The 26,065-nt window shown below is 39.1% G+C and overlaps 1 protein-coding gene across 2 annotated transcripts in view; it reads left to right on the top strand.

Moving 5' to 3' along the window:
- The window catches only part of Shprh (SNF2 histone linker PHD RING helicase), a 56,326-nt gene extending 47,465 nt beyond the window's left edge, over positions 1-8,861 (top strand). Inside the window, exons 26-30 of one of the 2 annotated variants that reach the window (XM_042686863.1) lie at positions 1,178-1,270; positions 1,989-2,075; positions 2,852-3,030; positions 5,960-6,040; positions 6,965-8,861. In XM_042686863.1, the coding sequence (XP_042542797.1) occupies positions 1,178-1,270; positions 1,989-2,075; positions 2,852-3,030; positions 5,960-6,040; positions 6,965-7,064 (540 nt within the window). In that variant the 3' untranslated portion in view covers positions 7,065-8,861. The remainder of the gene's footprint in view (positions 1-1,177; positions 1,271-1,988; positions 2,076-2,851; positions 3,031-5,959; positions 6,041-6,964) is intronic. The other variant, XM_042686945.1, reaches the window with a different exon arrangement.
- Positions 8,862-26,065: the final 17,204 nt, after the last annotated feature.

The following is a 26,065-nucleotide window of genomic DNA, read 5'->3' as shown; positions in this document are numbered from 1 at the left end:
AATAGTTTTATTGTGAAAGGGAGAGAATTATCAAATATAAATCAGATACTTAATTGTATTATCACTAAAATTTTTTTAGTATGCTAAATATATGAGGCAGTAGAGGTTTTCTGTCCTTTAAGCGCATTCAACAATTTGCTAACTCAGAGTTTAGGTTCTTAGAATTTTGCAACAAAAACCTGCATCTGCAGATCACATTGTTCCTTTCAGACTTAACTCTGTGATGAAATCAGTTGTACCTATGAGAGAAAATAAGAACCTACATAGCTTTTCTGACCTTGAATTACCTACTAGATAACTTCTGAACCAAATGTTTTAAGAAATATCTTTTGTTAGCCTTTGGTGCTGATGAGTCTTTATCATCTTCTCTATTTTTCAAATACTTTCTTGTGTTCATAATCTTGTAGCAGAATGTTTATGAGAGATGAATACAAACACCATTCTTTGAAGTGGTTAGCATTGTGTGAACCTGCCTTGGTGTAAGTGGACATCATTTGTACTGTTGTTATTCTTGGTCATGCCATTGCAAGCAGATGTTTTTCCTTGGTTGTATCCTTCACTGTTTGCACAGTGTTCCAAGTTTTGGTTCATTGTATCCTCAGCATTTCTAATTTTATAATATCTGACATAAGCAAGAGTAAGTGGAGGTTTTGTTTTTGTTTTTTTGGTGGGGGGATTCTGGTCATGGGGCCTGAACTCTGGGCCTGGGTGCTGTCCCTCAGCTCCTCAGCTCAAGGCTAGCACTCTACCACTTGAGCCACAGGACCACTTCCAGCTTTCTTTTTTTGCTTATGTGGTGCTGGGGAATCGAACCCAGGGCCTCATGCATGCAAGGCAAGCACTCAACCACTGAGCCACCTTCCCAGCTCTAAGTGGAGGTTTTTGAGTAGACATTCTGCTTCTCTAATATAACAAATTAACTAAACAACTTAACAAAAACATACTTTAATATGTTATGCCATGTGGCTCTTTGGTTTGCTTTCTATTCCATAGCATCTAAAATCAGGGGCTAAAGAAAATTCACAGCAAACAAAGTAAAAAAGTAATATATGTACCTACTACTTGGTTTTAATATAGATTAGTTTTGATGATAAAAAGCGATTTATACTATGGTTTTCTTTCCATTTCTAACTGGTTTTTACTTGATACTGAAGTATTTTTCTCTGTGTGTTCAAAGGGCAGCCATTCTACCAAAGTAGAAGCAGTGATCCGAACTCTGATGAAAATAAAGCTCCGAGACCCAGGAGCCAAAGCACTTGTTTTCTCAACGGTATGAACAATGTTTCTCCCCCACTACTAACTCAGACTGGTTTTCTGTCTAACCAGTTCATAGCTAAAAGCCAGTTTATACTACTTACCATAGTAGTTAAGGTTGAGTATTACTGCTAGGTTTATTTTCCATATCTTTGAGGTAGAATTATTTCTAGAAAAATGAAATGATACTTGACAAATTAACCCCTATAACTTTATTTCCTGATTTTATATTTCACTTAGGCATTTTCTTATCTTCATATTTTAAAAAGCTGGAATCAATAACCGTAAAAGTCTCTTTACAAATAAATTTAATTGTTTAAGAAAAATAAAATCTACAGAATAAAGTATTGAATAAAACTATAGTTTTAAGTGTAGAAAGATGAGAACCACGTCCATTAAACAGAAAATAAGTGTAGAAAGATGAGAACCATGTCCATTAAACAGAAAATAAGTGTAGAAAGATGAGAACCACGTCCATTAAACAGTTTACTCTTTGTTTTCTAATATTTCTCTTAAATCAATTTTTGCTCTTTCAGCCATAATTTGATGCAAAAAGAAAAAATACTATTTCCATAGAGCTAAATGATATTGACAGTTCTGCACATAAAGCTTTTATTTTTGTTTTCATTATTTAACTTAGGTATAAAAATTACTATGATTAGTGTCATCTCAAGTACTCTTTGAACAGAAGCTGTGTTAAATAAAGACAATTTTATTATATTTGTGTGTTCTAGTGGCAGGATGTGTTAGATATTATCTCAAAAGCTCTCACGGACAACAACATGGAATTTGCACAGATTGGCCGGGTTAAGACATTTCAGGTATGTCAAGACTTGGCTTGTGTGGTCTTTTGTCGATTCGCTTGCAAACTACAGCTGCTGTTACTGCCTTACTTAGCATTGGTTGTCTTGTGTCATGAGTCCTGTATGACAGTTTGAGTTCTTTTAGGTATAAAATTAACATCTTAAAGCAAAGTAGGAAAACCAGATGTTTTGGGACTTTTTTTTTAATCTTATCACCAGAGATGCTTCCTTTTCTTTAATATAGAAAGAGATTGCCTTTTTTTTTTTTTTTAAAGGAAGGACTTTTATCTCTGGTATTAAGTTCTGTAACTACATGTAGTTAAAATTTCCTTTACACCAAACTCAGCACAGTGACACATACCCAAGGGGATATATACACACAAGGGGACACACACACACACACACACACACACACACACACACACACACACACACACACACACACACACACACACACACACACACACACACACACACACACACACACTAAACGTAGCATTTTTTTTCTTTTCTCCCTCTAAGCTCATGTAGATTTTCATGCATTACGTACATCTATCTTGTGATTGTATTACTGATTATAAGATCAAGTGAGCTTATGTAATACTTTTCCTAATAATTAAAGATAAGCTTCCAGTTTCCACTTTCTAGAATTGGCAGTTTTGCCTCCAGCTTTCTTCATGGTTCCATGTCCTGCTGACCTTGTTGTTACCTTTGATATCTTTTAAGTGAACTATAATATGCTGTTCCTATTCTAACTGATCTGGCTGAAATCAAAATATGTCTTTGTTTTTTAGGAGAACCTGTCAGCATTTAAATATGATCCCCAAATCAATATTTTGCTGCTGCCCCTGCATACAGGTTCTAATGGATTAACTATCATTGAAGCAACTCACGTTCTCCTGGTGGAGCCCATACTGAACCCTGCCCATGAGCTTCAGGCCATTGGAAGGGTCCACCGGATTGGACAGACCAAGTAAGCAGTGCCATTGGCAATAGTCACTTTGCTCAGGTTTTAGAAACAAATCAGCATTTAACCTCTGGGACCAGCAGTGTTTCAGATTTTAAAACATATGCATAGATAAGATACTTTAGAGATGAAGCCCGTAGAGGCATAGCATTTATTTTAGTTTCACAGTATAAACAGCCTGAAGGTAGTGGTATACATTATTCTTCAGGGCTCCAAGTAAGGTGTAGAAATTACCTAGAACACTGGGTCTTTGTTCAGAACTTTTCAACTTTTTGCATTAGAGCAGCTCAACCCGTACTTTCCTTTTTGGCAGTACTGAGGTTTGAACTCAAGTCCCTAGCAACTTCAGTCCATACTTCCACCCTCAATAAGTTGAATGTTGAAGTGATAATAATTTCAAAGTAGGACTAGAAATAGGTAGCCATAGAGAACATACAATATGCAAGAACACAGGTGATAATAGCTTGAAGTTTCTAGGGACTGTAGGGAGTTTGGATTTGCCAGATAGACTATAAAGAAATAAACAGCCCATGCCCATGTCAGGCTCAGAAATCTGGACTGCTAAGCAGGCAGAACAAATAAAGAATTAAAGCAGAAAAGAGACAAGTTCATCAAACCCCCCTTACCAAAATACAGCAAAGCAGCCTGACTAATAATTCAAGCTTGTTCTGAAGTACCACCAAGTGTCACTTAAAATGCATTTGTGTTTTAGACCCTGTAGCTGTTGCTCACTTGTGTGCTTTCAAGTACTGACTTCTCTGTCTACTAGTGTTTTTTGAAATGGACTCAATCACATTTAAAGCTACAAGTCTAAAAAGCATTTAGCACTGTCCAACAATCTTACTCATTTTTCCTCAATGGGTAATTGTTTTCTCCTCCGTGAAGGGCCTATCTTATGTCTTCTATATCTTTTCTCCGTGGATATAGAGGATAGTGCCTCATCTAACCATCATCACGTTAAACAGTCTACCTACATAAGACCTCATATACTTCATTGAGTAGATTTTTACTGAGATCCTTTACCAGGCACTAGACAGTATCTAGACACTTGAGATGCCCTCAGGAAAGTTATATTCTAGTTAACTAATAAGCAATAAATAGAGTAAGATACGTGATATTAGGAGCTTGAAAGGTAGAACACATTGAGGAGGAAAAAGAATGCAATGTTTGGGCTAGAAGGTCTTATTGAGGTCACATCTGAACAAAGACTTAAAAGAGATTAAAAAAAAAAAAAACTAGTCACGAAGATACCTTGGGAAAGAATGTTAAGCAGACACTGCACTCACTGTGAAGGCTGTAAGTTAGGAACTCACCGGGTATGTTGAGTAATAGCCACAGTTGCTTCAGTAATCAGGAGAGAAGTAAGAAGTGAACCCAAGGGTTTGGGGGAAGGACACTTAAATTGGTCCCAGGAGGCCACCCTGAAGATACTTCATTTGTGAGATAGGGAAGACTGAACAGAGAGAGGAATGTCGCAACCGAGTCTAAGATTTCAAAGAAACATTCCGAGTGTTGTGTTTGTGCCAGGAGTGAAAAAGAGCAAAGGAGAGCGTAAGAAGGAGAGCAGTAGTGAGAGCGGATGACCTGGCTGTGGTGGCACCTGGTTAAAGTGGCCAGGTTCTAGATACCTGTTAGCGATAGAACTGCTGGTGTCTGTGGACATACCTGAAATTACCTGTGAGAAAATCAAAGATAGCACCTGGGCTTTAGACTGGACTAGAAGAGGAAAAGCTTTAGCCAAAGAAAACTATGAGAAAGAGAAGTTGTAAGGAATAGCCAAGGTCTACTTGATATACAAGATTGAGAAGTTTCTATTCTGCACTTTTGTATACAAGTCATGAGTTTAGGAGAGAAGTCTGGGCTAGCAGCACACAGCAGCAATGTGCTGTTTTTAAGTCAGGCATCTGAAGGGGACTACCTAGGACATGAGTCTATATAGAGAAGAAAGCCAGGAATTATACCCAGGGCACAGTAAAGTTTAAAAGGCTCTGAGAGAAAGAAAGAAACCAGCCAAGGTGACTGGTAAAGATCAAGTCAAGGAAAGGGACATGCATAGCATGATCAGCCATGCTGTCTGCTTCAAGATAGTTAAAGAAGATGAGGAATCGTATTGCTGGGTTCTGTCCATAGTGGTAACAGCATGAAGACCAACAGTAGCAACTGCCTATAAGAAAGAATGGAGCTTTATGCGTCTCTAAATAACATGGGTACCTTGGTCACAATCACACAAGTAGGAAAAGAAGTGTTCCTGTACAGATGAGCCAAAGGAAGGGTTTTTTCCCCCCATTTAAATGGGAGAAATAGTGAATGATCCATTAGAAATGATTTGAGAATGGGCAAAAGAAGTGCTGGGACAGTGCTTGTGTGGACAAGAAGATATAGGACCTAGTCCTGAAATGCAGAGGTTGGTTTTTAGGTAGGAGCAGGCCTAGGTCGCCTTTAATAATAGATAGGAAGGCTTCTACCTTCACAGCAGCTGGAGAGATTTCAGAAGCAGTGTTAGATCAAGTGAGTCATTCATTAACCCCTGAGTGTTTTCCATTATAACCATAATAAAATCCTGTTCCTGGGGGTGTCTGTCTCGCCTGCCTCTCCAGCCTCATTTTCACCTCTGTCCCTCTTTTGCCAGCACATTCTCTTCCCAACTGCATGCACATATATGCTGTTTTTTTTTCTTTTGGATGCTGGTCCTACTATTCCTTCACTTATTGATCACATTCCCATTTCTTCTGTTTTGGCTCCTCATGGCCTTATCACTACATGAAACTGATTTCTGTCTTCCCTCCTGAGGTTAGTTCATGGAGATCAGTAGTTTTATTCACTGCTAAACTGTCCCTCCACACATCCATGCACCACCACAAGTGGGCACCAGCTGATCTGTGAATGTGTGAGTTCAGTTTCTACTTATTTCACACTTAAAACTCTTACGTTCTAGACCTACAATTGTACACAGATTCTTAATTAAAGCCACAATAGAAGAGCGAATGCAGACAATGCTGAAAACGGCAGAGAGGAGGTAGGTAATGCTCTACTCCCATGGGTTTGAGTACATGTTTGAAGTTTCTTCACTTAGATGACAAAAAAATAGGATAAACACATACTTTTTTTTTAACATAAGAAGTAACATGTTGCCCCATTAATGCTTTGAACAATCTGTGTTTAACTTTATTAATAGGTTGTACTGTGTAAGAATATTCTAGCTCTCTGACCCTTCCTTTTTTACTTAAATACCACATAAATTATGCTTTACCTAAGCTTAAGCCTGATGTGTAAAATTGAACTTCTGTTACCTCACACTTGTTAGTCATGTGCAGATAGGAATATCTGAATAATAACACTTTTCTGATGATTGTGATGGCAGAGATAAGGACAGAACAGAAGCAGGGACCAGGGAGTCTTAACTTTAAAAGTGTGTATGACTGGAAGACACCTGGAAGAGGTGATTGTTGCCTATTAGAAGGGATTGGGTTCCAGTGCTGGCAGGGATGCCGTGGAAAACAGAAAGTTCCTTCCACGGGTGGCGTATGGAAAGGAAAAGTGGTAACTGCCCTCGCTTTCCACCTAAACAGAACACAAAAGCATTGTGTTCTTGTTGCCACTTGTAAGAGACCTCTGCACAAATGAAATTTCAGAAAAGCTGTCGTACTTCTCTTTAGCCTTTAGCCTTAGATGGATTGTAAAGTTAGAGCCTTCACAGTAGGTGTCCAGCACTCTTTTCTTTTTCCTTTTTTTCTTTAATTGTTAAGACAAAAGGCATTTTATGACAAGACCTAAGTCTTCTAGGTTTGATGAAAAGTAATAGTCTTAATCAGCTGCTTTCTTCTGGAGTTTCTTATGGCCCAATTACAATAAATAGTAAGAGCAAATATGTATCTTGTCTTTTAATATAATCACTGACTCCTTGGCATTTCTTTCTGATGCGGCCGCTTGGAAAACCCTGCAGTCACACTAACTCATCAGGGAAGCATTCTGAGGCCTCTGTGCTGACTGTGGCCGATCTGGCAGACCTGTTTTCCAGAGACTCCGAAGAGCTTGAGTGAACGCCGTGTGAATCATGCTGCAGACATTGATGTAGTACTGACTTGCATAACTGTATAGCAAAGCTACAGGTTTAAATAAAAAAATCCCATAAACACTATCCCTTTTTTTGGTTATACACTGGCCTAGTGCTTACTGAGCCCTTCTCTATATACTATTTTCAAAAGATCTATAATAATTTCTAACCTACACTCCTAGTAAAACATTTATTTTCATTCCAAAGAACATCTATCTGATGAGGCAAGAGAATGAAAAGAGGGCATGGGTCTTTGGATACTCTTCTTTTGATAAAATTACTTGTAAAGAGTTGGAATGAGAAAAAAAAAATAAAGTAGTTTTATATGACCTTCTTTACTCAACAAATATAAATCTCATTGTGGAAGGACCATTAGTATCTCTAACAGATAACACACAATATCATGTCAGTAATATTTTAAGTAAATGGTGAACTGTAATTAACTCCTATTTGTTTGCATAAAGCCAAACCACCATGCATAGTAACTTTGCAATAATACAGCTGCTAACATGAAGTAAATGTTAGTCATGTTTATTCTCTCTGCATCCTACTACTAAAAATAGAGACACTGAAACTTTTTACTTTTCTCTTATGCATTAAGTAAGTTAGCTTGAAATAGCATTTTAAAGTGTATTGACATGTAACCCAGTTATCTAACTGCTCACAATTTTACTGTTTTATATGATTTAAGGTTGATATAATTGTAAATATTGAAATTTTTATGCTTTTGGTCTTAGACATATGGCAGGAGGTTGATTTATCATTATTGTACTAGTGTCTTGGATTATATACTATTGCACATTCTGTGTAGCTAGACATTTCACCACCAATACCCATATTTATGATAGGTTGTTGGTTCATTTCAGTCAGTCCTTGCTTAAGGACTAGTATTTGATATTTAGCACAAGAGAAAGTTGTGTTTTATGGGCAAAGGATTATAAAAGGTCTTTTAAAAATCAATTATTTGTTCTTCTGTGAAGAATGAATGCACTTTGAAATTGCCAATGAAGTAGCTGGTGTATCCTGTGTGATGTAGTACAGATGATCTTATTTCCTATGAGCTTTCAGAGTTTTAAATAATCCTCAGGACTCATTAGCGCCTATTTACATGCCCAGAAAACTGTAATTGGTTTGGCCCTTGGACCGCCTCCATCCAAGAGGCTTTGGTGCTTAGCTAAGGTGCATTTTCTTACCTTTCTTCCAGGTTTATAGGTGATATAATTCGACTGAAGGAAACACAGTGTTTGGTGCTTATTCTTCAGTTGATAGTATGCATTGTTTTATATGAATTAAATGTAATTATTTTTATAGCTCTTTACATGCTATAAAGAGCTTTCCTGTACATCCATGTGTTTGATTTTCCCCACAATCCTGTGAGGTACAGGTAATTACTATCATTCCTGTTAAGATAAAGAACTAAGATTCAGAAGGTCTGAAAAACTTGTATTGACATGTAGCAAATAAACAATGGAGCCCAGGCCCCTGACTCCAAATCTCACGTACTTCCAATAAGTCACATGCCAGGCCGGAAGGCCCGTAGCTCTCATTTGGTATGACATGGCCTCAGCATTTCTTTTTAGTTCCTACTCTTCCTTTTTGTGCTATGCTTTCCAGAAAACAAGTTTGGTATACTTCAATTTTGTAAAATAAATATATATAGAGAGAGAGAGAACATGTAATTACCTGTATACTTACCTGATACTTACCTGTACTTACTCTTATAATTACTTTTATTTATTTCTGTAAGATAGCAATGAAATAAATATTTTAGTGACAGTTGAAATTGTGGTAGTATTTATAAGGATAGATGATATGAATTGTTTTGCTTGTTTGTTGTTTCTCAACTGGTGTCATCATCCCTGTTAGAAGTCCAAATTTCACATACATTTCTTATTCAAAACAGGTGTAACAGTTCTTCTAATTGCTCAAAACCAATGCACATCTAATCTTCTGTAACTTGGCAACAGGATTTTTTATTTTCCTCCATTACTTTATCTTCTGTAGAATACCACTCTACTTATAAGTTATTAAATGGACATTATACTAATGAACCACTGAGAAAAAGTTAAGATAATCCCAACCCTTAGAATATCCCTAATCCTTAGAACTTAAATGTGTTTCTCTGTTAAATATCTCCAGAAGGATTTGACACCAGACCTCAGGCCCAAAACCAGGAGCCTACATAACAGGTCCAGCCACTCACCCTTATACAACAAATGAGACATGGTGATGGGAAGACAAAGGAAATTCCAATGACAGCCATGGAACAATGGCATTTCAGTACATCTTCACTTACCATGGTACGGACATGAGCTTCATGTTTTATAGACAATGAATGGGGAAGGGATGGAGATAGCCATCTTATGGAACAGTGCTGCTTGCAAAGTGACTGCAGAGAGAAGACAAACCTAAAATGGAGCAATAAGTATGTCAAGCTTTTCCCCACTTGTAGTTAATTTGTGGGCCCAGTAAAAGCAGCTTTCCAAAAGCACCTCTTATAAGTTCATTGGAATGGGAAAGATTGGTTTGTATGATTTATAACATACATATTACATAACCCCATCATCTTTTAAGGCCAGATAGCTTTACTGTGTTCATTGCAACTTCAGCTCTTCCTTTTGTATGTCATCTTAGCATAATAAGCCATGTGTTTATTTTTAGAAACTGGTCCCTTTGGGAGTTACAGGAACGACCCAGTGGTAGAGTATGTTAGCATGAACTATTTCCTGAATTCAGTCCCTAGCACCTAAAAGGGAAAGAATCATTTGTAACAACAAACAAAACCTTACTAATAAGGTTCAATATATAACAATGAACACATTGAAAATAACAATAGGTAGGTAGGCCAATGTAAAAAGAAATCTACCCACACACCAGCAAGTTTGGTGGACTTGGCATAAGGAGTTCCACTTAATTTTGTAGTTAGGTCTTTGGGGGGGAGGGGGGATGTAAAGAGGTTGATTTTGCATAGAACAGCTTTTGAAATCAAAGCCTGTCTTGAGGATGATGTCAAGTAGTAATGTTTTGTGTTTACACAAGTTAATTGCCACTGTGATAGTTGGGGTTTTCTTGCTGGCCCTAAACTCAAGCCAGAGTGCTGTCTCTAAGCTCCTTTAGGCTCACAGCCCAGTGCTCTAGCACTTATGCCACAACTCCACTTGTGACTTTCTCTGAGTAGTTTACTGGAGACCATGGACTTTCCTGCCCATTCTGTCTTTGAACCGATCTCAGTCTCCTGAGTACCTAGGCTTGTCATGGTCAGTTTTGTGTTTATTGACCAGGATATGGTTCTAGTTTTGTGAAATCATTTTACATCTGATTAAAGTCCATAATCAGCCTATTTACATAAAAAGCTAATGCTAGATTACCTGGGTGGACTTGACTCATTCCATTGAAATGCCACCCATGATACCAGCTTCAGCTCATGCATGTGAGGTCCAGCCTGCCATTCCTGATTAGTGTTATAAACATTTACATACAGATTTATATTTGAACATATGTTTTCATTTGTATCGGTTGCTGTTCCCTGGTAATTTCATTATTTTTATCAGCATCAGAACATGGAATCTTTATAGGAATATCTTAAGGTTAGTATACCGCTAGTTAGTAAAATCTGCAGTACAGACTGATGCATTCAGATGCATGGGAATACTACACTGGCTCCTCATGTCCCTTGGACACGTGACTGCTAAGTAAATGGGAATAAGAGTCTGCCTTTATTCCCATTGATCTGCAAATTAGATAGGAGGCAGCTTAATTTCTGTCTTTGAATAATTCCCAATTCGATATAAGTTCTGGTATTTTCTTGGTATAGTTCAGCGATGCTGATGCCTGCATATATGCCACACTTGAGGCCACTGATGGAAATCAGTGACCATCATGTCAGGAGCTACCTCCATCTACACAACCTTTATACATTGAAGGTCATTTCTGTAAAAATGTAGGTGTGTTTTCTTAGAGATATTAGTACTCTTTAAAAGAGTGCCTCATAAACCATATCACCAATTTGCTAAGCAAAATCCTACTGTTTGGGTAACGTGTGTTATTCATTTGGAAATTTGTCCCTAAAAATGGTGTATCATAGTTTGGCCAGAGAAACAGAAGGAGTAGCAGATAAATATTAAGAGATTTATTGCAAGAACTTTATGCAATTATAGGGACTAACCAGCCAAGTCCAAAATCTGGTAGGCTAGGTAGTTGTGAGTATACTAAAAAACACTGACTTGTACACTAACTGGCTGGGTTCTATGGAGCATGAGTTATATTTCCATTACAAAGATATTTTGGAAGTCTTTTTAATGTAGCTCAAAGCTTTTTATAAAAATTCATCAGGCATGCAAACATTTTGACTCGGCCAATTGTCAATGAAAAGGAGACAGATGGTCTTCAAAATAGGAGGCACATATTGCAGAGAATCTTGTACCCAGAGTCTGTGAGCCCTAGTGATATCTGGAGGCACAGTTGAAATAAGTGTCCCATCTGGAATTGCTGACTGTAATTGACACTTCACTGAACAGTTTGCCGTAGGTTGGCAATAAGCAAGCAATGCATAGATGATGTACTTAGATATAAAGCAAAGTTAGCTCTAACCAAATGTACAAAGGAGTTGCCATTCACCAAAGCAGTTTATGAATACAGTGCATCTTGATCGATGTCACCCCTTTCAACATTCTTACCCACCCTTTTCCTTATCCTAATTTTAGGTTATGTATTGAATTTTTTGCCACTTAACAAAGCAGTTTGTGCGCACAATGCATCTTGATCTGTGTCATCCCTTCAACATTTTTGCCCCGCTTCAACCCACCCCTTGTATTTCTCAGTTCTCAGTTCTGAGGTGGCTATTATCTTTTCAACCCTCTGTGATTAACCCTCAATATTTAGGTAAACCCCTAATCTGCAGCTCATTTCCCAATATCTAGTAAAATACTGTTAGTTGAGTCAGAAAGCTCATAGTAGAACTAAAGACCTACAGAAGTGTTCTTCTAAAGTTCTACTACAGCATCAGAAAATAAAGATATTAATAAAACATAACTGCTATTGTTTGTAGATAACATAATCTATATTTTATGTTATATTTTATGTTATATATAAAACATACATTGTATATGTATTATGTTATATATATAACATACATATTATATATATATATCCGTAAGCAGAAATAAGTGAAATTACAGTAGGTTTCAAAGCTTTTATTCAAGTGGAAAATACAAGGAGTTTTTCTTTAATATATGCTTGGCTGAAATCCATACATGGGCATCTTTTTCCTGGTTAGACATTCCACACTGAAAGAGCAGCATTCTCTCAGATGGTAGTCTGTCACCTTAACGGTGGATCCATGACAGCCTCTCAAGATTCAAAACTGTTCTGGCCCACCAGCTACAAACACTGATTTTAAAAATTGAAGTTTAAAAAGAAAACACAGATAAGCTAATGGCTGGTAAGCAGATAACACATATACCATCTCAATATAAATCAACTAAATTATCCATTTGCCTTTTGGATTTGAAGATTTTTAATTAACCTGTGGAAAATAAAGAGGAGAAGAGAATTGCCCTCTTTTTAAAAGTTGTAAGTAGCATAATGATCAACTTTTGGATATATAATTACTACCTGAGGGCTGGGAAGTTGGCTCAATGGTAGAGCGCTTGCCTTGCATGCCTGAGGCCCTGGGTTTTATTCCTCAGCACCACATAAGCAAAAAGAAAAAAGCCAGAAGTGGCGCTGTGGCTCAAGTGGTAGAGTGCTAGCCTTGAGCTGAAGAGCTGAGGGACAGCGCCCAGGCCCAGAGTTCAGGCCCTACGACCGGAACCAAAAAATAATAATTACTACCCAAAACAACCTCTTCTCAAGCAAAGTTACAGAAAACTCAGTTGTTAAGATAGAGCATCATATTCTTTTGAGAGAACCTGATTATTTAACCATTTGCGTAGCTCTTTGGGAATACTGCACTCTTATGATAATTATACTGTATAGCAAACAGTCAGTTCTCTGGTAAGAATATATCAACAGTTGCTGTCAAAGTACTGCACTGGAGGAAAAACTTTTCTATTTTCTAGTCATAGCCCAACATTTAATATAAAAGAATTATGCAGCCAACTTAAAACACAAGGATGTTTCATGGTAGGTATTAAGAATACATTGAAATAGAATTATTATTAATATTATACCTGATCTGAATTCAAATCACTATTAGTGACTTTAAGAACAATCATTTGTGTCTCATGATTTTTGTAGGCCAGACATTTGGTAGTGACTCTAATGAAGTTGTGGTCAACTGGTGTGTACTCTGTGTTTAATTTTTGTCACATAATTGTTTATTTCATATTTGTCTTGCCTCATCAAAACTGAAAATTTCATAGAAGCAAGGATTTTTCTAAGCTGTACTTTGTTATATATTCTTTTCCCAAAATTTAGAACAATACTTGTCAGATAGAAAATCTTCAGTAAATACTTGTTCTTCAATAAATATCTGTTCAATGAAGGAAGTTATGTTTGGAAATTCTCATAAAAAAGCAGCATTTTAGAACTTGGTCAATTTTTTGTTGATTAAAAAAAAAAGATGTCTTGGGGGCTGGGAAGGTGGCTCAGAGGTAGAGCGCTTGCCTTGCATGCATAAGGCCCTGGGCTTGATTCCTCAGCACCACATAAGAAAAAAGCCGGAAGTGGTGCTGTGGCTCAAGTGGTAGAACGCCAGCCTTGAGCTGAAGAGCTGAGGGACAGTGCCCAGGCCCAGAGTTCAGACCCCACAACCAGACCCCCCCCCAAAAAAAAAAAAGTTCTAAGAGTGTTACAGTATAACAGACTTCTTTTTAATGACTGACTAATGAGGTTATACCTCACTCAGTGTCAGGTTAGATTCACTGAACAGAAACCAGAGAGGGTTGGGATGTGGCTCAGTGGTAGAGTGCTTGACTAGCATGTGCAAGGCCATGGGTTCTACTCCCAGCACTGAGAAAAATAAGGAAAGAAGAAACTGTGAAGAAGCTGGATTATTCAAGTATAATGCTAATTTAGGATATATATATATATATATACATATATACATACATACATGTGTATACACACACACACACACATATATTCTAAACCAAAAGACTGCTGTCCTTATAAGAAGAGATTAGGACATGGGTGCAGAGGGAAGACCATGTGAATACACAAAGAGAGCAAAACCCTGCCACGCTTCTTTCTCAGAAAAGATCAACCCTACTGACCTTGATCTCATGCTGGAGCTCTACCTGGAGTCAGCCCTTTCTGCATTGGTTATTTTTGAGATAAGATCTTATTTTATTCCACTGTCTACACTGCACCTCTTTGTCCTTCCCTGTGTAACTGGGGTGACAGTTGTTTACCACTGCACTCAGCCCTTGTGCTTGCTTTGTAGCTAGGATGACAGCCATTGCTTGAGATGGAATCTAATGCAGTTTTCACCGAGGCTGGCCTTTAAACTGTGGTCAGTTTGAGCCACTTCACTCAGCTAACATCTCTATTTGATTCTGTATCTGCTCTGAAAAATTACAATGAACTTGGGTGGCTGAAAACTAATTCTATGAAAACTCTCTGTCAAATTTGTGAAATCAATTTCACTTGATTGAATCAAGGGGCTGCCTCAATCCTTCCATAAATTCTAGGGAAAATGTCTTTTCCTTGTCTTCTTCTAGCCAATATTCCTGCTTTTGACCCTCCCACTCCAATTTACCCCTGTCTTCGTAGTGTCTTCTCTCTCCTATCCATTTCAAATCTCACAATCATCTGTCTGTATCCATCTCTCAATCACAGTGGCAGCTGCCATTGCACTGAAGGCTTACCAAATTAATCCAGGATAATCTCTCAGGTCAAGATCTTTCACTTAGCTGGGTGCCGGTGGCTCACGCCTGTAATCCTAGCTACTCAGGAGGCTGAGATCTGAGGATCACAGTTCAAAGCCAACCTAGGCCCGTGAGACTCTTATCTCCAATAAACCACTAGAAAACCGGAAGTGGCACTGTGGCTCAACAGGTAGAGTGCTTGCCTTGAGCTGAAGAGCACAGGAACAGCGCCCAGGCCCAGAGTTCAAGCCCCATGACCGACAAAAGAAAAAAGAAAAAAAAAGATCTTTCCCCTAGCTGGATGCTGGTGGCTCACACCTGTAATGCTAGCCACTCAGGAGGCTGAGATCTAAGGATCAAAGGTTCAAAGGTAGGGCAAGAAAGTCTGAGAATCTTATCTTCAATTAATCATGGAAAAAGCCAGAAGTGGAGCTGTGGCTCAATTAGTAGAGTAAAAAAAAAGATCCTTCACTTAGTCCTTTTTTTAAAGGCCTTCTTCCATAGAAGATAACATTTACAAGTTCCATGATAATAAACTGGCAATAGCTTGGATCTGGAGTTTTATCCAAACGTATATGTGAAAGGTTCAATTCTGACTTTGGTTCTGTTGAAAAACATTGGAATCTTTAAGAAATGGGGCTGAGTCAGCAGGTCTTAGATCACTGGGAGCTTTAGCTTAGAGTAGATGGTAAAATCCAGTCTCTTCCTCTCTCTGTTTTTGCTGCCTGACAGACATGAGGTGAACAGTTGGCTCTGCCATGCCATGTTTCTCCAAATGTGCTGCCTCATCACAGGCCCAAGAACAATGCGGCCAACCAGCCATGAACTGAAATCTCCAAAACTGTGAGCCAAGATATACCTCTTCTCCTCACACGATTATTTACCTCAGTTATTTGTCATAGGAGGGGCAAGCTGCTGTCACAGAGCTGATATCTCTGGTCCTGGTTTTCATTGCTACACTGTGGTGGATGGATGCATCTTACTGATTTTGCTTAAGTTGCCTTCCTGTAAACATTCAATTAGTTTTCTGTTTTTTCAGTTTGACAGGGGGGAAAGCTGAAGGGTAGAAAAGTTACAGTGAGCATGCAAAGATTGTGAAAAGCTTTCATAGAAGGCTTGAGTAGTGATATTAATTTTGAGCTCCAGCTTCCATTTTAAAATACACATTTGGGCAGGGTGGGCGACTGTAACCCAATGGCAGATCACTTGTCTAACATGTTTGAGGTCTTTCCCTAATGGAAAAGAAAGGAAGGAAGAAGGGAGGAAGGAAGGAGGGAAATTTAAGCTTTATATTGTGGAACTAAAGTAAACCTTTTAAATATAGAAGAATACAGATTCAAACAATGTGGATTCACAAGTTTTGAAGTGTCTGACAAACCTTTGTATTACAAACCTGTAATATTTTTCTTAGCATAAATTGTACTCTCCACCCACCTGTCTACTCTGCCATCTTGGCACAAGTAACAGGATGACAGATTGGGAATTGTATGTGAGACAAGCTAAGTTTTGTGTGGAGAAAGCACTTTGACCTCTGAATCCCTAGAGGCTCAGAGCCTAGGTAGCAAGAAGCATCATGTGGAGTTTCCTTTAACCTCTCTCTTCCACAGGGGCCAGCTCACTGGAGCTGTAAACTGTAAACCATGGCCCAGAGGCCATGTCCCCATTCTCCTAGCAGGTGACTTCTGCACCTTTGCCTCCTCTCATGCTACCTAAGATGAACCCTCTGGCTTCGCTCAAAAAGATGCAGAGGTTGCTGGTTACTATACTGCCTATAATGTTTGATGTTAGTAACAACAGTCCTGGCAAGACTACTTTAAAAAAAAAAAAGCACTTGTAGTAGAAATAGAAAAGTTCATAGGACATATTTAAATCCTTTAAAAAAAATCAGCCCAGTTAATTTTATCACCTGTAAGCCTAAAAATTAAGGAAGGGAAGAAGGTGAGAGGGTCATGAACCCCATTTCTAAGGAAGGAAGTTGAGTGCCAAAAGACAAGTTTCAGGAAAAAAGTAAAAGTAGACTTTTATACAGATACAAAAATGAACACACAGCTGGGCACCAGTGGTTCATGCCTGTAATCCTAGTTACTTAGGAGGCTGAGATCTGAGGATAATGGTTCAAAGCCAGCCCAGGCAGGAAAGTCCGTGAGACTCATATCTCCAATAAACCACTCAGAAAACTGGAAGTGGAGCTGTGGCTCAAGTGGTAGACTGCTTGAGCTGAAGAGCTGAGGGACAGAGCCCAAGCCCAGAGTTCAAGCCCCATGACTAAATAAATAAATAATGAACACACAATGAGTTTGTTTAACTCATTCCATGAGAGAACCAAAGAGACAACATAATAGTTTCAAAAAAAAGTCAAGAAGTATGAATTGATAGGATGCGAATCAATGTTAAAATTAATGGTGTATGGAGGTATAATTGTTTTTCACATCAGAAAGGAAGTGGGAGAATGGATGTCAACAGAGTTTATAACAGACAGGACAAGATTTGTCCTGGGATATCAGGAGCTGCATAATCTGAGAAAGGTTTATCTAGACATTGCATAGATTTCCATAGAAGGCTTGGATATGAACCTAAGACTTTCTAGCACCAAACTACCACTCCACCACGTTCAATATCCTAGCTTCTGAATTAGGTCCTCCTTTGTCAAACTAAATCAATAGAGTTACAAGGATAAAATAATGAAAATATAAAAGTGAACTGCTATTCAAGTCCTGCTTTATCTTGAAATTCTCCCCGAAACAGATAGGAAAATAAGATATAGCTGAACTGAACTCCAATATGAAGCCAACCTCAGATCTTGCTCAAATGCACCTGGCTTCTCCCTGTGGGACAGCTTGAATCAGAAAGAAAGGTGAGGGCTGGGAAGGTGGCTCAGCGATAGAGCGCTTGCCTTGCATGCCTGAGGCCCTAGGTTCAATTCCTCAGCACCAAATAAGAAAAAAGCCAGAAATGGCGCTGTGGCTCAAGTGGTAGAGCGCTAGCCTTGAGCTGAAGAGCTGAGGGACAGTGCCCAGGCCGAGAGTTCAGGCCCCATGACCGGACCCAAAAAAAAAAAGAAAAAGAAATGAAGGAAGGAAGGGAGGGAGGGAGGGAGGGTGGGAAGGTGGGAGAGAACCTACTTCTAAATCCCTACAGGAATCATATCAGTGGGCTCAAAAGGCACCTGACACAGCTCAGGCTGCCACAACAAAATGCCACAGACTGTGGAGAACTTCAGCAATAACAAGTTGCTTTCTTGTACTCTAAAGGTTAGATGTCCAGACTCAACATGGTTGAGTTCTGGTGAGAGATCTTTGTCTGGCTTGTAGATTGATACCTTCTCACTGTGTCTTCAATGAGAACGTCCTTTGATATCTCTTAGAAGAGCTCTAATGCCATCTTGATAGCTCCACCTTCATGATCTCCTCCAAACCAAATTATCTCAAACCTCCTTCCTCCCCCGCTGCTATCTCCAGATACCAGCCATTGGGTTCAGGCTGTAAGCTATGAATTTTGAGGAGACACAATTCAGTCTACATCAGTGCCAATTATGAACTCAAATGAGCACCTAAACCAGGGACCTGAGATGGTCACAATTATTGTTAAGAAAACAGTAAGTCAGAATGAGATTATAACAGTTTACAAAAATGTGACAATTTATGGTGTGTGTATTCTGTACTAGAAATAAATAGGCACCACATTTTCAATATATGTGCACTTTAAGTTTTATTTAATAGTTTGGGTTTACTGGGCTGAACAAATGGCATTAAAAAGAGACATGAACAAATCTAGCTACCACAATGACCTGAAACTGTGGCAATTCAAAGAAACAAATCATCCTTCAGGTAGGATGGCCTAGAAATCTAGGACATCATCAAGTCTTGGTCCCTGAGGGCTTTTCACTTGGAAAGACTGCAGTGTCCTTCTTTCTTTGTTGTTTTTTTTTAACTTGCTATTTTTCTCCAAACCTTTTATAAGTTTGCTCATGAGGTGTATCTTATTCATAAGCTTTAAACTAAAACCACTCCTAGCTTCATACCATACTATTAAACACCATCTTAAAAAAAACTTTACCATTTATTTTGTTTTGCTATTGTTGTTTTCATTTTATCTTCCATTTCATTTTCAGAACCTTTTTCAGTTTTAAAGATGTTTGGCACAAATAAGAATAGTAGAGTCTGGGAATGTGGCACGAGTGGCAGCACACTTGCCTAGTAAAAGTGAGATGCTAGCGCCATCAATAAATGAAACAACAATGGGAAAAAGTAGTGGGATCTTTCTGTAATAGACATGAACAATGGAAACAAATGTTTGACCCCCCAAATCAGGGCCTACATCATGTGAAAAGAGGAAAGAAATGAGGAGATGAGCTAAAAAGAAAGGAACCCTACAAGATTTGTCCGTTTAGTTGAAACCTTTTTATTTTTCCTTTACCAGGATATCTAACTAAAGGTTAAATGCTAAGCAAAATTTACTGGGAGAGAATATTAATCTTGTTACATATTCGTTCACACTCCTTAATGTCCCTTCTTTACGTAACTGTTTATTTTGGCTGGTTGACTGACAGCGGCCCAGCCTTCCCTTGTGCCGGCTGCAGCAATGAATGCCGGAAAGTACATTTGCCACTATTCCAGGTTGGGTAGGGAAGAAGGGTAGGGTAGGAACTGCTATTGTTACCTACTGAAGCCCCAAGTTTGGAGGATCTGTGAGTATCATTGCTTCCATTCTTGAAGTTCCATCAGAGGAGGCGGTATCACAACTTCAGCCCCTCTGCTCTCGTGGAAACCACAGGGCTGTCCACCAAGCCGAATGTGATCTGACAGCCACCGTCCTGGCCATCAATCACAATGCTTTGAAGGCCTCACTGCTGCTCAGGTTGATTTTCTTTCCGCTGCAGAAACTGCCACAGCTGTCATCACAGGTATGAACCTGGGGCTTCTTCATGTTCTGGAAGCCAACACTTTAAGAGCTTCCATTAGAGAAGACTCTGCTTCAGTCATGACCACTGCAGACACCTGGGAGGAAGCACGGAGACATCATTTCTGCCATGGCGCCTTCCAGTGACCTCAGGTGACCCTGACCATAGCTGCTCCAGAGGCCCCTACCAACATTGCAGATATCCTCAGAAAGGTCAGCAAGGAGCTGCCTCCCCACCCATGACAACTGGCATAGGCATGCCAAGGATGCCTGTGTAAAATGGCACAGCTAAGCAAGACAAAGAGGCTACACCCATGTTGACTGGTTATATACACAGCCCTCCTCACCTCCCATCAGGTCTAAGAGTTTGCTCCTGTGCACAATTCCCTCTTGCTCCACGATAAGCCCAAATAAAGCTTTGTCATCTTTTATCAGGGATGGGTAGATGAGTTGGTTTCATGAAAAGCAGACAGCACACCAAGTTCTGTTAGCCATGAGTATACCCGGCAACTAGAAGGTGGTGGAAAAATCGCACAGTAGCAAGAAACAGAAATGTGGAAAGATCTGTGCACCAGTAGCTCACACCTGTAATCCTAACTACTCAGGAGGCTGAGATCTGAGGATCAAGGTTCAAAGCCAGCATGGGCAGCAAAGTGGCAGCAAAGTCGGTAAGACTCTTATTTCCAATTAACCACTAGAAAACCAGAAGTGTTACTGTGGCTCACAGTGGTAGAGTGCTAGCCTTGAGCTGAAGAGCTCAAGGACAGCACCCAAGCTCTGAGTTCAGGCCCCACAACCAACCAAAAAATAAATGTAGAAAGCTGGGACTACAGAAGGCAAAGATCTACAGAAGGTGAGAACTGAAAAACACAAGAACTATAGAGAGCTGAGACCAAAGGAGCACTGCAGCCTTGGCCAGTAGAGAAGTTCCAGAGGATAGTCAAGAACTACCAGCTCCACCTGCTGAAGAGCCACCAAAAATGGCTGGGTGCTGAGCTGCTGGCATTCAGGCATTCTACATCACTAAGAGCAGAGGGCCACTGACACCAAAGCTCAGAACGTCTATCACTAAAGGAATTGCATTTTGCTATTCATTATTTCTATCTCAATATAGCAAAAGAACTCTCAGCTGGTAGAAAATTAAGTTAAACAATAAAGAGAAGAGGCCATCTACTCGATCAACAAAATGGAAGAATAAAATGCTCGCATACAGATATGCATACAAAGAAGAAAATCTTATCAAATTGTTGGCATTTATTTCTCTTAGGTCTCAGCACAAGTGTTATCTTGTCTCCTTTACTTGGGTTTATTCCATAGATTTTGTTTGGACTTTGTTTACAAAACTTACAATGGGGTATCATAATCTATTTGCAAATTTTTCTGGATAGAGATTCAAAACTAAGAAAGGGCCTCATTTATAATTGTTGGACAAATCTAACACCATCAAACTCCAGTCTAATGAAATTAACACTATTAATATACAGTTTATCTTTATTTGCTCAGTGGTTCACCCAACTGAAATTACCCAAGCATCTACTATGTAACCAAGCATTAACAAGGCTCAGGAAAAAGAAGTAAACTTACACCTTGATGGCAGGTGACAAAGGATTTCCTAAAACACAGAAATGAATGCTTGGATAGAAAAATAAAGAAGCAGTATGGATCTGCAGTTCTCAATTAGTCTGATAATGCCTACCTCACTTGTATGAAAATACTGTTTCAGAAAGGAAGACAGTACCTTCTATATATTCAGAATAGACTTACTTGTCTTTGTTTTGGTTCTGAGACACTCTCCCTGTGTAGCCCAGGCTCAACTCAAACTCAGTTCCTCTGTTTCAGCATCTAGAATGCTAGGATTACAACAGGTATACAACTCAGAACACAGTGTGATTACTGAAATAGAAATGTTATTGTTCAGCACCTACTATGATACTGCCAAGCTCTGGGCAAAGTGGTACTGTGAAAAGTGGTATAATTAAAAAATGTAGTATTTTCCATGAAGAACTTATTTGCTTATTTATTTTTTGCAGTGCTAGGATTGAACTCAGGAACTTGTGCTTGTCAGACACCTAGCCATTGGTTGAGATGGAGTCTCAAGAACTTTTACAACTAGGTTGGCTTCCAACCCAGTTCCCTGATTGCTTCCTTCCAAGTAGCTAATATTACAGGCTTGGGCCACTGTGCCTGGCCAGGAACACTTTTTTTTGTCAGTGTGGAGCTTGAACTCTGGGCCTGGGTGCTGTCCCTCAGCTCTTCAGCTCAAGGCTAGCACTCTACCACTTGAGCCACAGAGCCACTAAGAACACTTTTTTTTATTGTATGTTGTATATTATCACAATTTCATTACCCATCATCTCCAAGAGTTTCTGTACTTTTTTTTTGTTGTTGTACAGTAGATTTCAGAATTTACACATCCTGTGTAACTGAAATCCTGTACCCCTTCCACTAACAACACCCCATTCTTCCCACTTTACAACCCCCAACAACAACCATCCTGCCCTATTTTCACATGTTAGATAATCTTAGATTTTGTGTGCAAGTAAAATCATGTTGTCCTTTTCTCCAGCTATCTGGCTTATTGTTTAGCATAATGACCTCTAGGTTTATCCCTATGGTCACTATAAAAAGGTATTTCTCATTATTCCAGCATATGGTATTTTGGCTAATAAGGTGAGCAGTCCTGGACACACATTGTTCTCGTGCATAGCATGTGTTTTACTGTGACTAAGAAGGTGCACCCATCCTCCCTCAGGGGACAACAGAAGGTAACTACCCATGACCTGACAATACAAACTTGTCTTTAACATTGCGGTAAGCAGCTGATTTCCCTTCTGAAATCTGTCTGCTAAAAGATTTGCAAAGAGAAAAATAAAATCAAAGAATACCACACAATTCAGTGCTGTGTACATTGAAGAATAAGGCGATTGTGTATTTACAAATTCCAGCGCCATCCATCTCTGTATAAAAACAATGCACTCTATAAACCGCTTCACCAGCTGTGTGGGAATACTGTTAATTGCTTTCTGGCAACACTGCCACTTGAGGGATGACAACAATGACAATAATCTGTGGACTGAGTGCCTACAGTGTGAGAGAGTAATTTATACATATAAAGCCAACTCGACCTAGCATTTCCTTCCAGATTTGTGTCATATGGTATCCATTTGACAGGAAAAAAGCTGATTAATAATAATAGTAATTAATACCAAAGCATGTATTATCTGCTAGACAAAATTGTATTTATTTATTTTTTGGTGGTGGAACTTGAACTCTGGGATTGGGTGCTGTCCCTCAACTCTTCAGCTCAAGGCTAGAGCTCTACCACTAGAGCCACAGCACCACTTCCAGTTTTCTGAGTGGTTTATTGGGAGGTAAGAGTCTCATGGACTTTCCTGCCCGGGCTGGCTTTGAATCATGATCCTCAGATCTCAGCCTCCTAAGTAGCTAGGATTACAGGCGTGAGCCACTGGCGCCCAGCTTGTAATTCTGAATGATAATTCTTAACATCGATTTACAAATAGGATCTTTATATATAATAGATCAATGGGGAAATGCTAGTGCTATATTCATCTTACAACTGGAATAAAAAGCGTAAGAGACTAAGAGGGCCGTGTGTAGTCACATATCCTTGCATGCTGGAACTGGGTTGTATTCAGATGTGACACTCATCTTTGAAATTTTCCTTTTGGCATGTGTTCCTATACCAAGTAAAACTGAGTGTTTTCTCTTTGAGTTACCTTGCCAGGGTTCTTAGGTCTCTGTACAAAGCTAAATTGTGGAGATCCATTCAACTGTGTCCGGTAGGAAGATCTAGGATGAGCCAGGCAACAGTGGCTCACACCTGCACTTGTAGCTACTTAGGAGGCTGAGATCTGGAGGACTGTTTTCAGGCTTGCACATGAAAGTTTGCTAGATTCCATCTCCAGAATAACCAGGGGGGAAAAAAACCCACACCTGAAAACAGCAAAAAATAAAAAACAAAAAAATCCCACATGACTGGAAGCATGGCTCAAGTGAAGAACTCCTGCCTGGCAAGCGTGCAGCCCATGAGAATGCTCCCGTTGGGGCTTCCCTGTCGTCAGGTGGTTGGGAAGAACGCTGGTGGCAGGTCTTGCCTTGACTTTCACTCTGCACCTCACAGGCTCCTCTAAGCCACAGGCTTCCACACCCTTCAGCACCACCCATTAGGAAGCTCATCCCTCACTCTTATAGGATTTAAGTCTTAGGTTGGTTCTTTAGGGGGTTGTAGGCAGAAATAAAACGTGACTCATTTGCCATAATTAGGATCTTGGTACTTTTGTTTCTATTTTTAATGGGATTAGATCCAGAGAATTCAAGTTATTAATGACAAACCTCATGGGTAAGTTAACCAAATAAGAATGACAAACCAAAATTTCCCTGGAGCAAAGTTGCACAAAAACTTGGCAAGGTTGGGAGCAAAGTTTGTACAACAGTTGAATAATGTGGTGAACCAGCTGTCTTCTCTCTCCAAATGAGCAACCAGTCCCTGGATGAGACATATGCTGAGCTAAATTGGGACATAATAGGCATTTAAGTGACATAAGATTAATACCTGGACTTGGACAGGATCTTTCAATTTATTGTTCATTTACCCAAGAATCTTTCTTCAGTTAGATAAAATAATGTCTATGACACTGAAAGTCAGTATGTGCTGATAACAGGATTCTTGAATTTTGGTCAGGTAAAGTCAATGGTTTTGTTTTCCCAATTTTTTTTAGGTGCTTTTTAGTTGGGAACTAGTTACTATTGGAAATAATGAGTGACAAAAATAATTTAAAAATCAGGTCCATATATTCACAACTCTATTGAGATTTTCATAGTGACCATATTCTGTAGCATAATCCAAAATATTACAATGATGTTAGGCAAACAGATGAAATAAATTTCTTCTCTAGAGAAAGTCTGGGGCACAAAAATGAATATAAATCACATCTTCTCTTAGAAAAACTATGACTGTGTGATAGTGTATTTCAATGGGAGATTAATGGGTATATTAGAAATGTCGGCAAGTTAAGACTATGGGCCTATAATCACCTTAAGCAAACAAACATGAGAGAATCACCTTAAGAAACTGGATGATGCCTTCCTAGTGAGGCAGGAACAGATGGAGAAGAATATCCAGTGCCATCCGACTGTCCTCTCCATCTCCTAATTTGCCCTCCAACCTTGGGCTTTCTAAGTCCTGGCAAAGATGGTGCCTAGACACTCCAGACACCATTACCCTTCTGCTTACAGATTCCAATGGAAACAAATACCACCATCAGTCGTCAACCAGGCTTAACCTATGGTCTATCCTGGATCACTCTTACAGAAGAATAATGGAAGTGAGAAAGGAAAAAAAAAAAAAAAGAGAGACTCAAACGTCCTGCTACTGATCTAAATAAGAGAATGTTTATTTACCTCAGAAAATTGTCTGGGCAGTTTCTGGAATTAGGAACTATAAAACATTTTCTTAAATCTTACTTGAAAGGAGATGAAAGCATGTGTCACCTCCAGAATGTACTTCCTGCTGTACTGAGGTATTACTGTAGGTAACCCAGAGGGCAGCGGGGGTGGGATGGTGACCAGAGAGCAACTGTCTGGGTTCTCTAGGGACCAGAATATCTGAACCCCAAATAGAAACTCCTACTCTGGCATATAGTCTGACAAGGATACAGAATATTTTAAGTAGCAACTTAAAACCTACTCTCCCAGAAAACTTCCCCAGCTTGTTTTTCTAACAGAGACATTTCTAGGCATGTCAGTACATTTACAAGAGAAAGCTTGATTCTTATACACCTTATTTCCCTTTAAATGCAAAACTTTATCCTGAGAGTCAATGTTCTTGGTAAAACAGATCTGATTCTGGAAATCAGAACCAAAAATACCACTGAAACGAGCTATTTCTATTTTATTTCTGGTGGCAAATAATTATTTCCATTGTTTTGCTTCTTAGAGTTTAGATCAGTGAAATAAACGAAAGTTATTTGTCATTATTTCATGTTGTGATAATGAAAATGTTCTCAATAAAGATTCTTATTTATTCCTTCATGAAGACTAAGTACCAGTTTGTGGGCCAGGCTAAAGATGCTGAGAGGAGTTAAGATACAGCTTCTAGTCTACAGTTCCTGTTCTCATTGGGAATGTAGGAAGTGCTGTGATTTCAATGTTTTGCCTGCTATGATTCAGGGTGAAACTTAATCTCAATGCAACAGTTGTAAGAGGTGTGGTCTTTAGGACATGAGGACTCGGCCTGCCTCCATGGGATTGTCTCCTTTGT

Source organism: Dipodomys spectabilis, unplaced genomic scaffold (assembly GCF_019054845.1).
Source record: "Dipodomys spectabilis isolate Male_0828 unplaced genomic scaffold, ASM1905484v1 ptg000001l, whole genome shotgun sequence".
Taxonomy (NCBI): domain Eukaryota; kingdom Metazoa; phylum Chordata; class Mammalia; order Rodentia; family Heteromyidae; genus Dipodomys; species Dipodomys spectabilis.
Note: the sequence above shows the minus strand (reverse complement) of the source record. Positions and strands in the feature narration are given on the sequence as shown.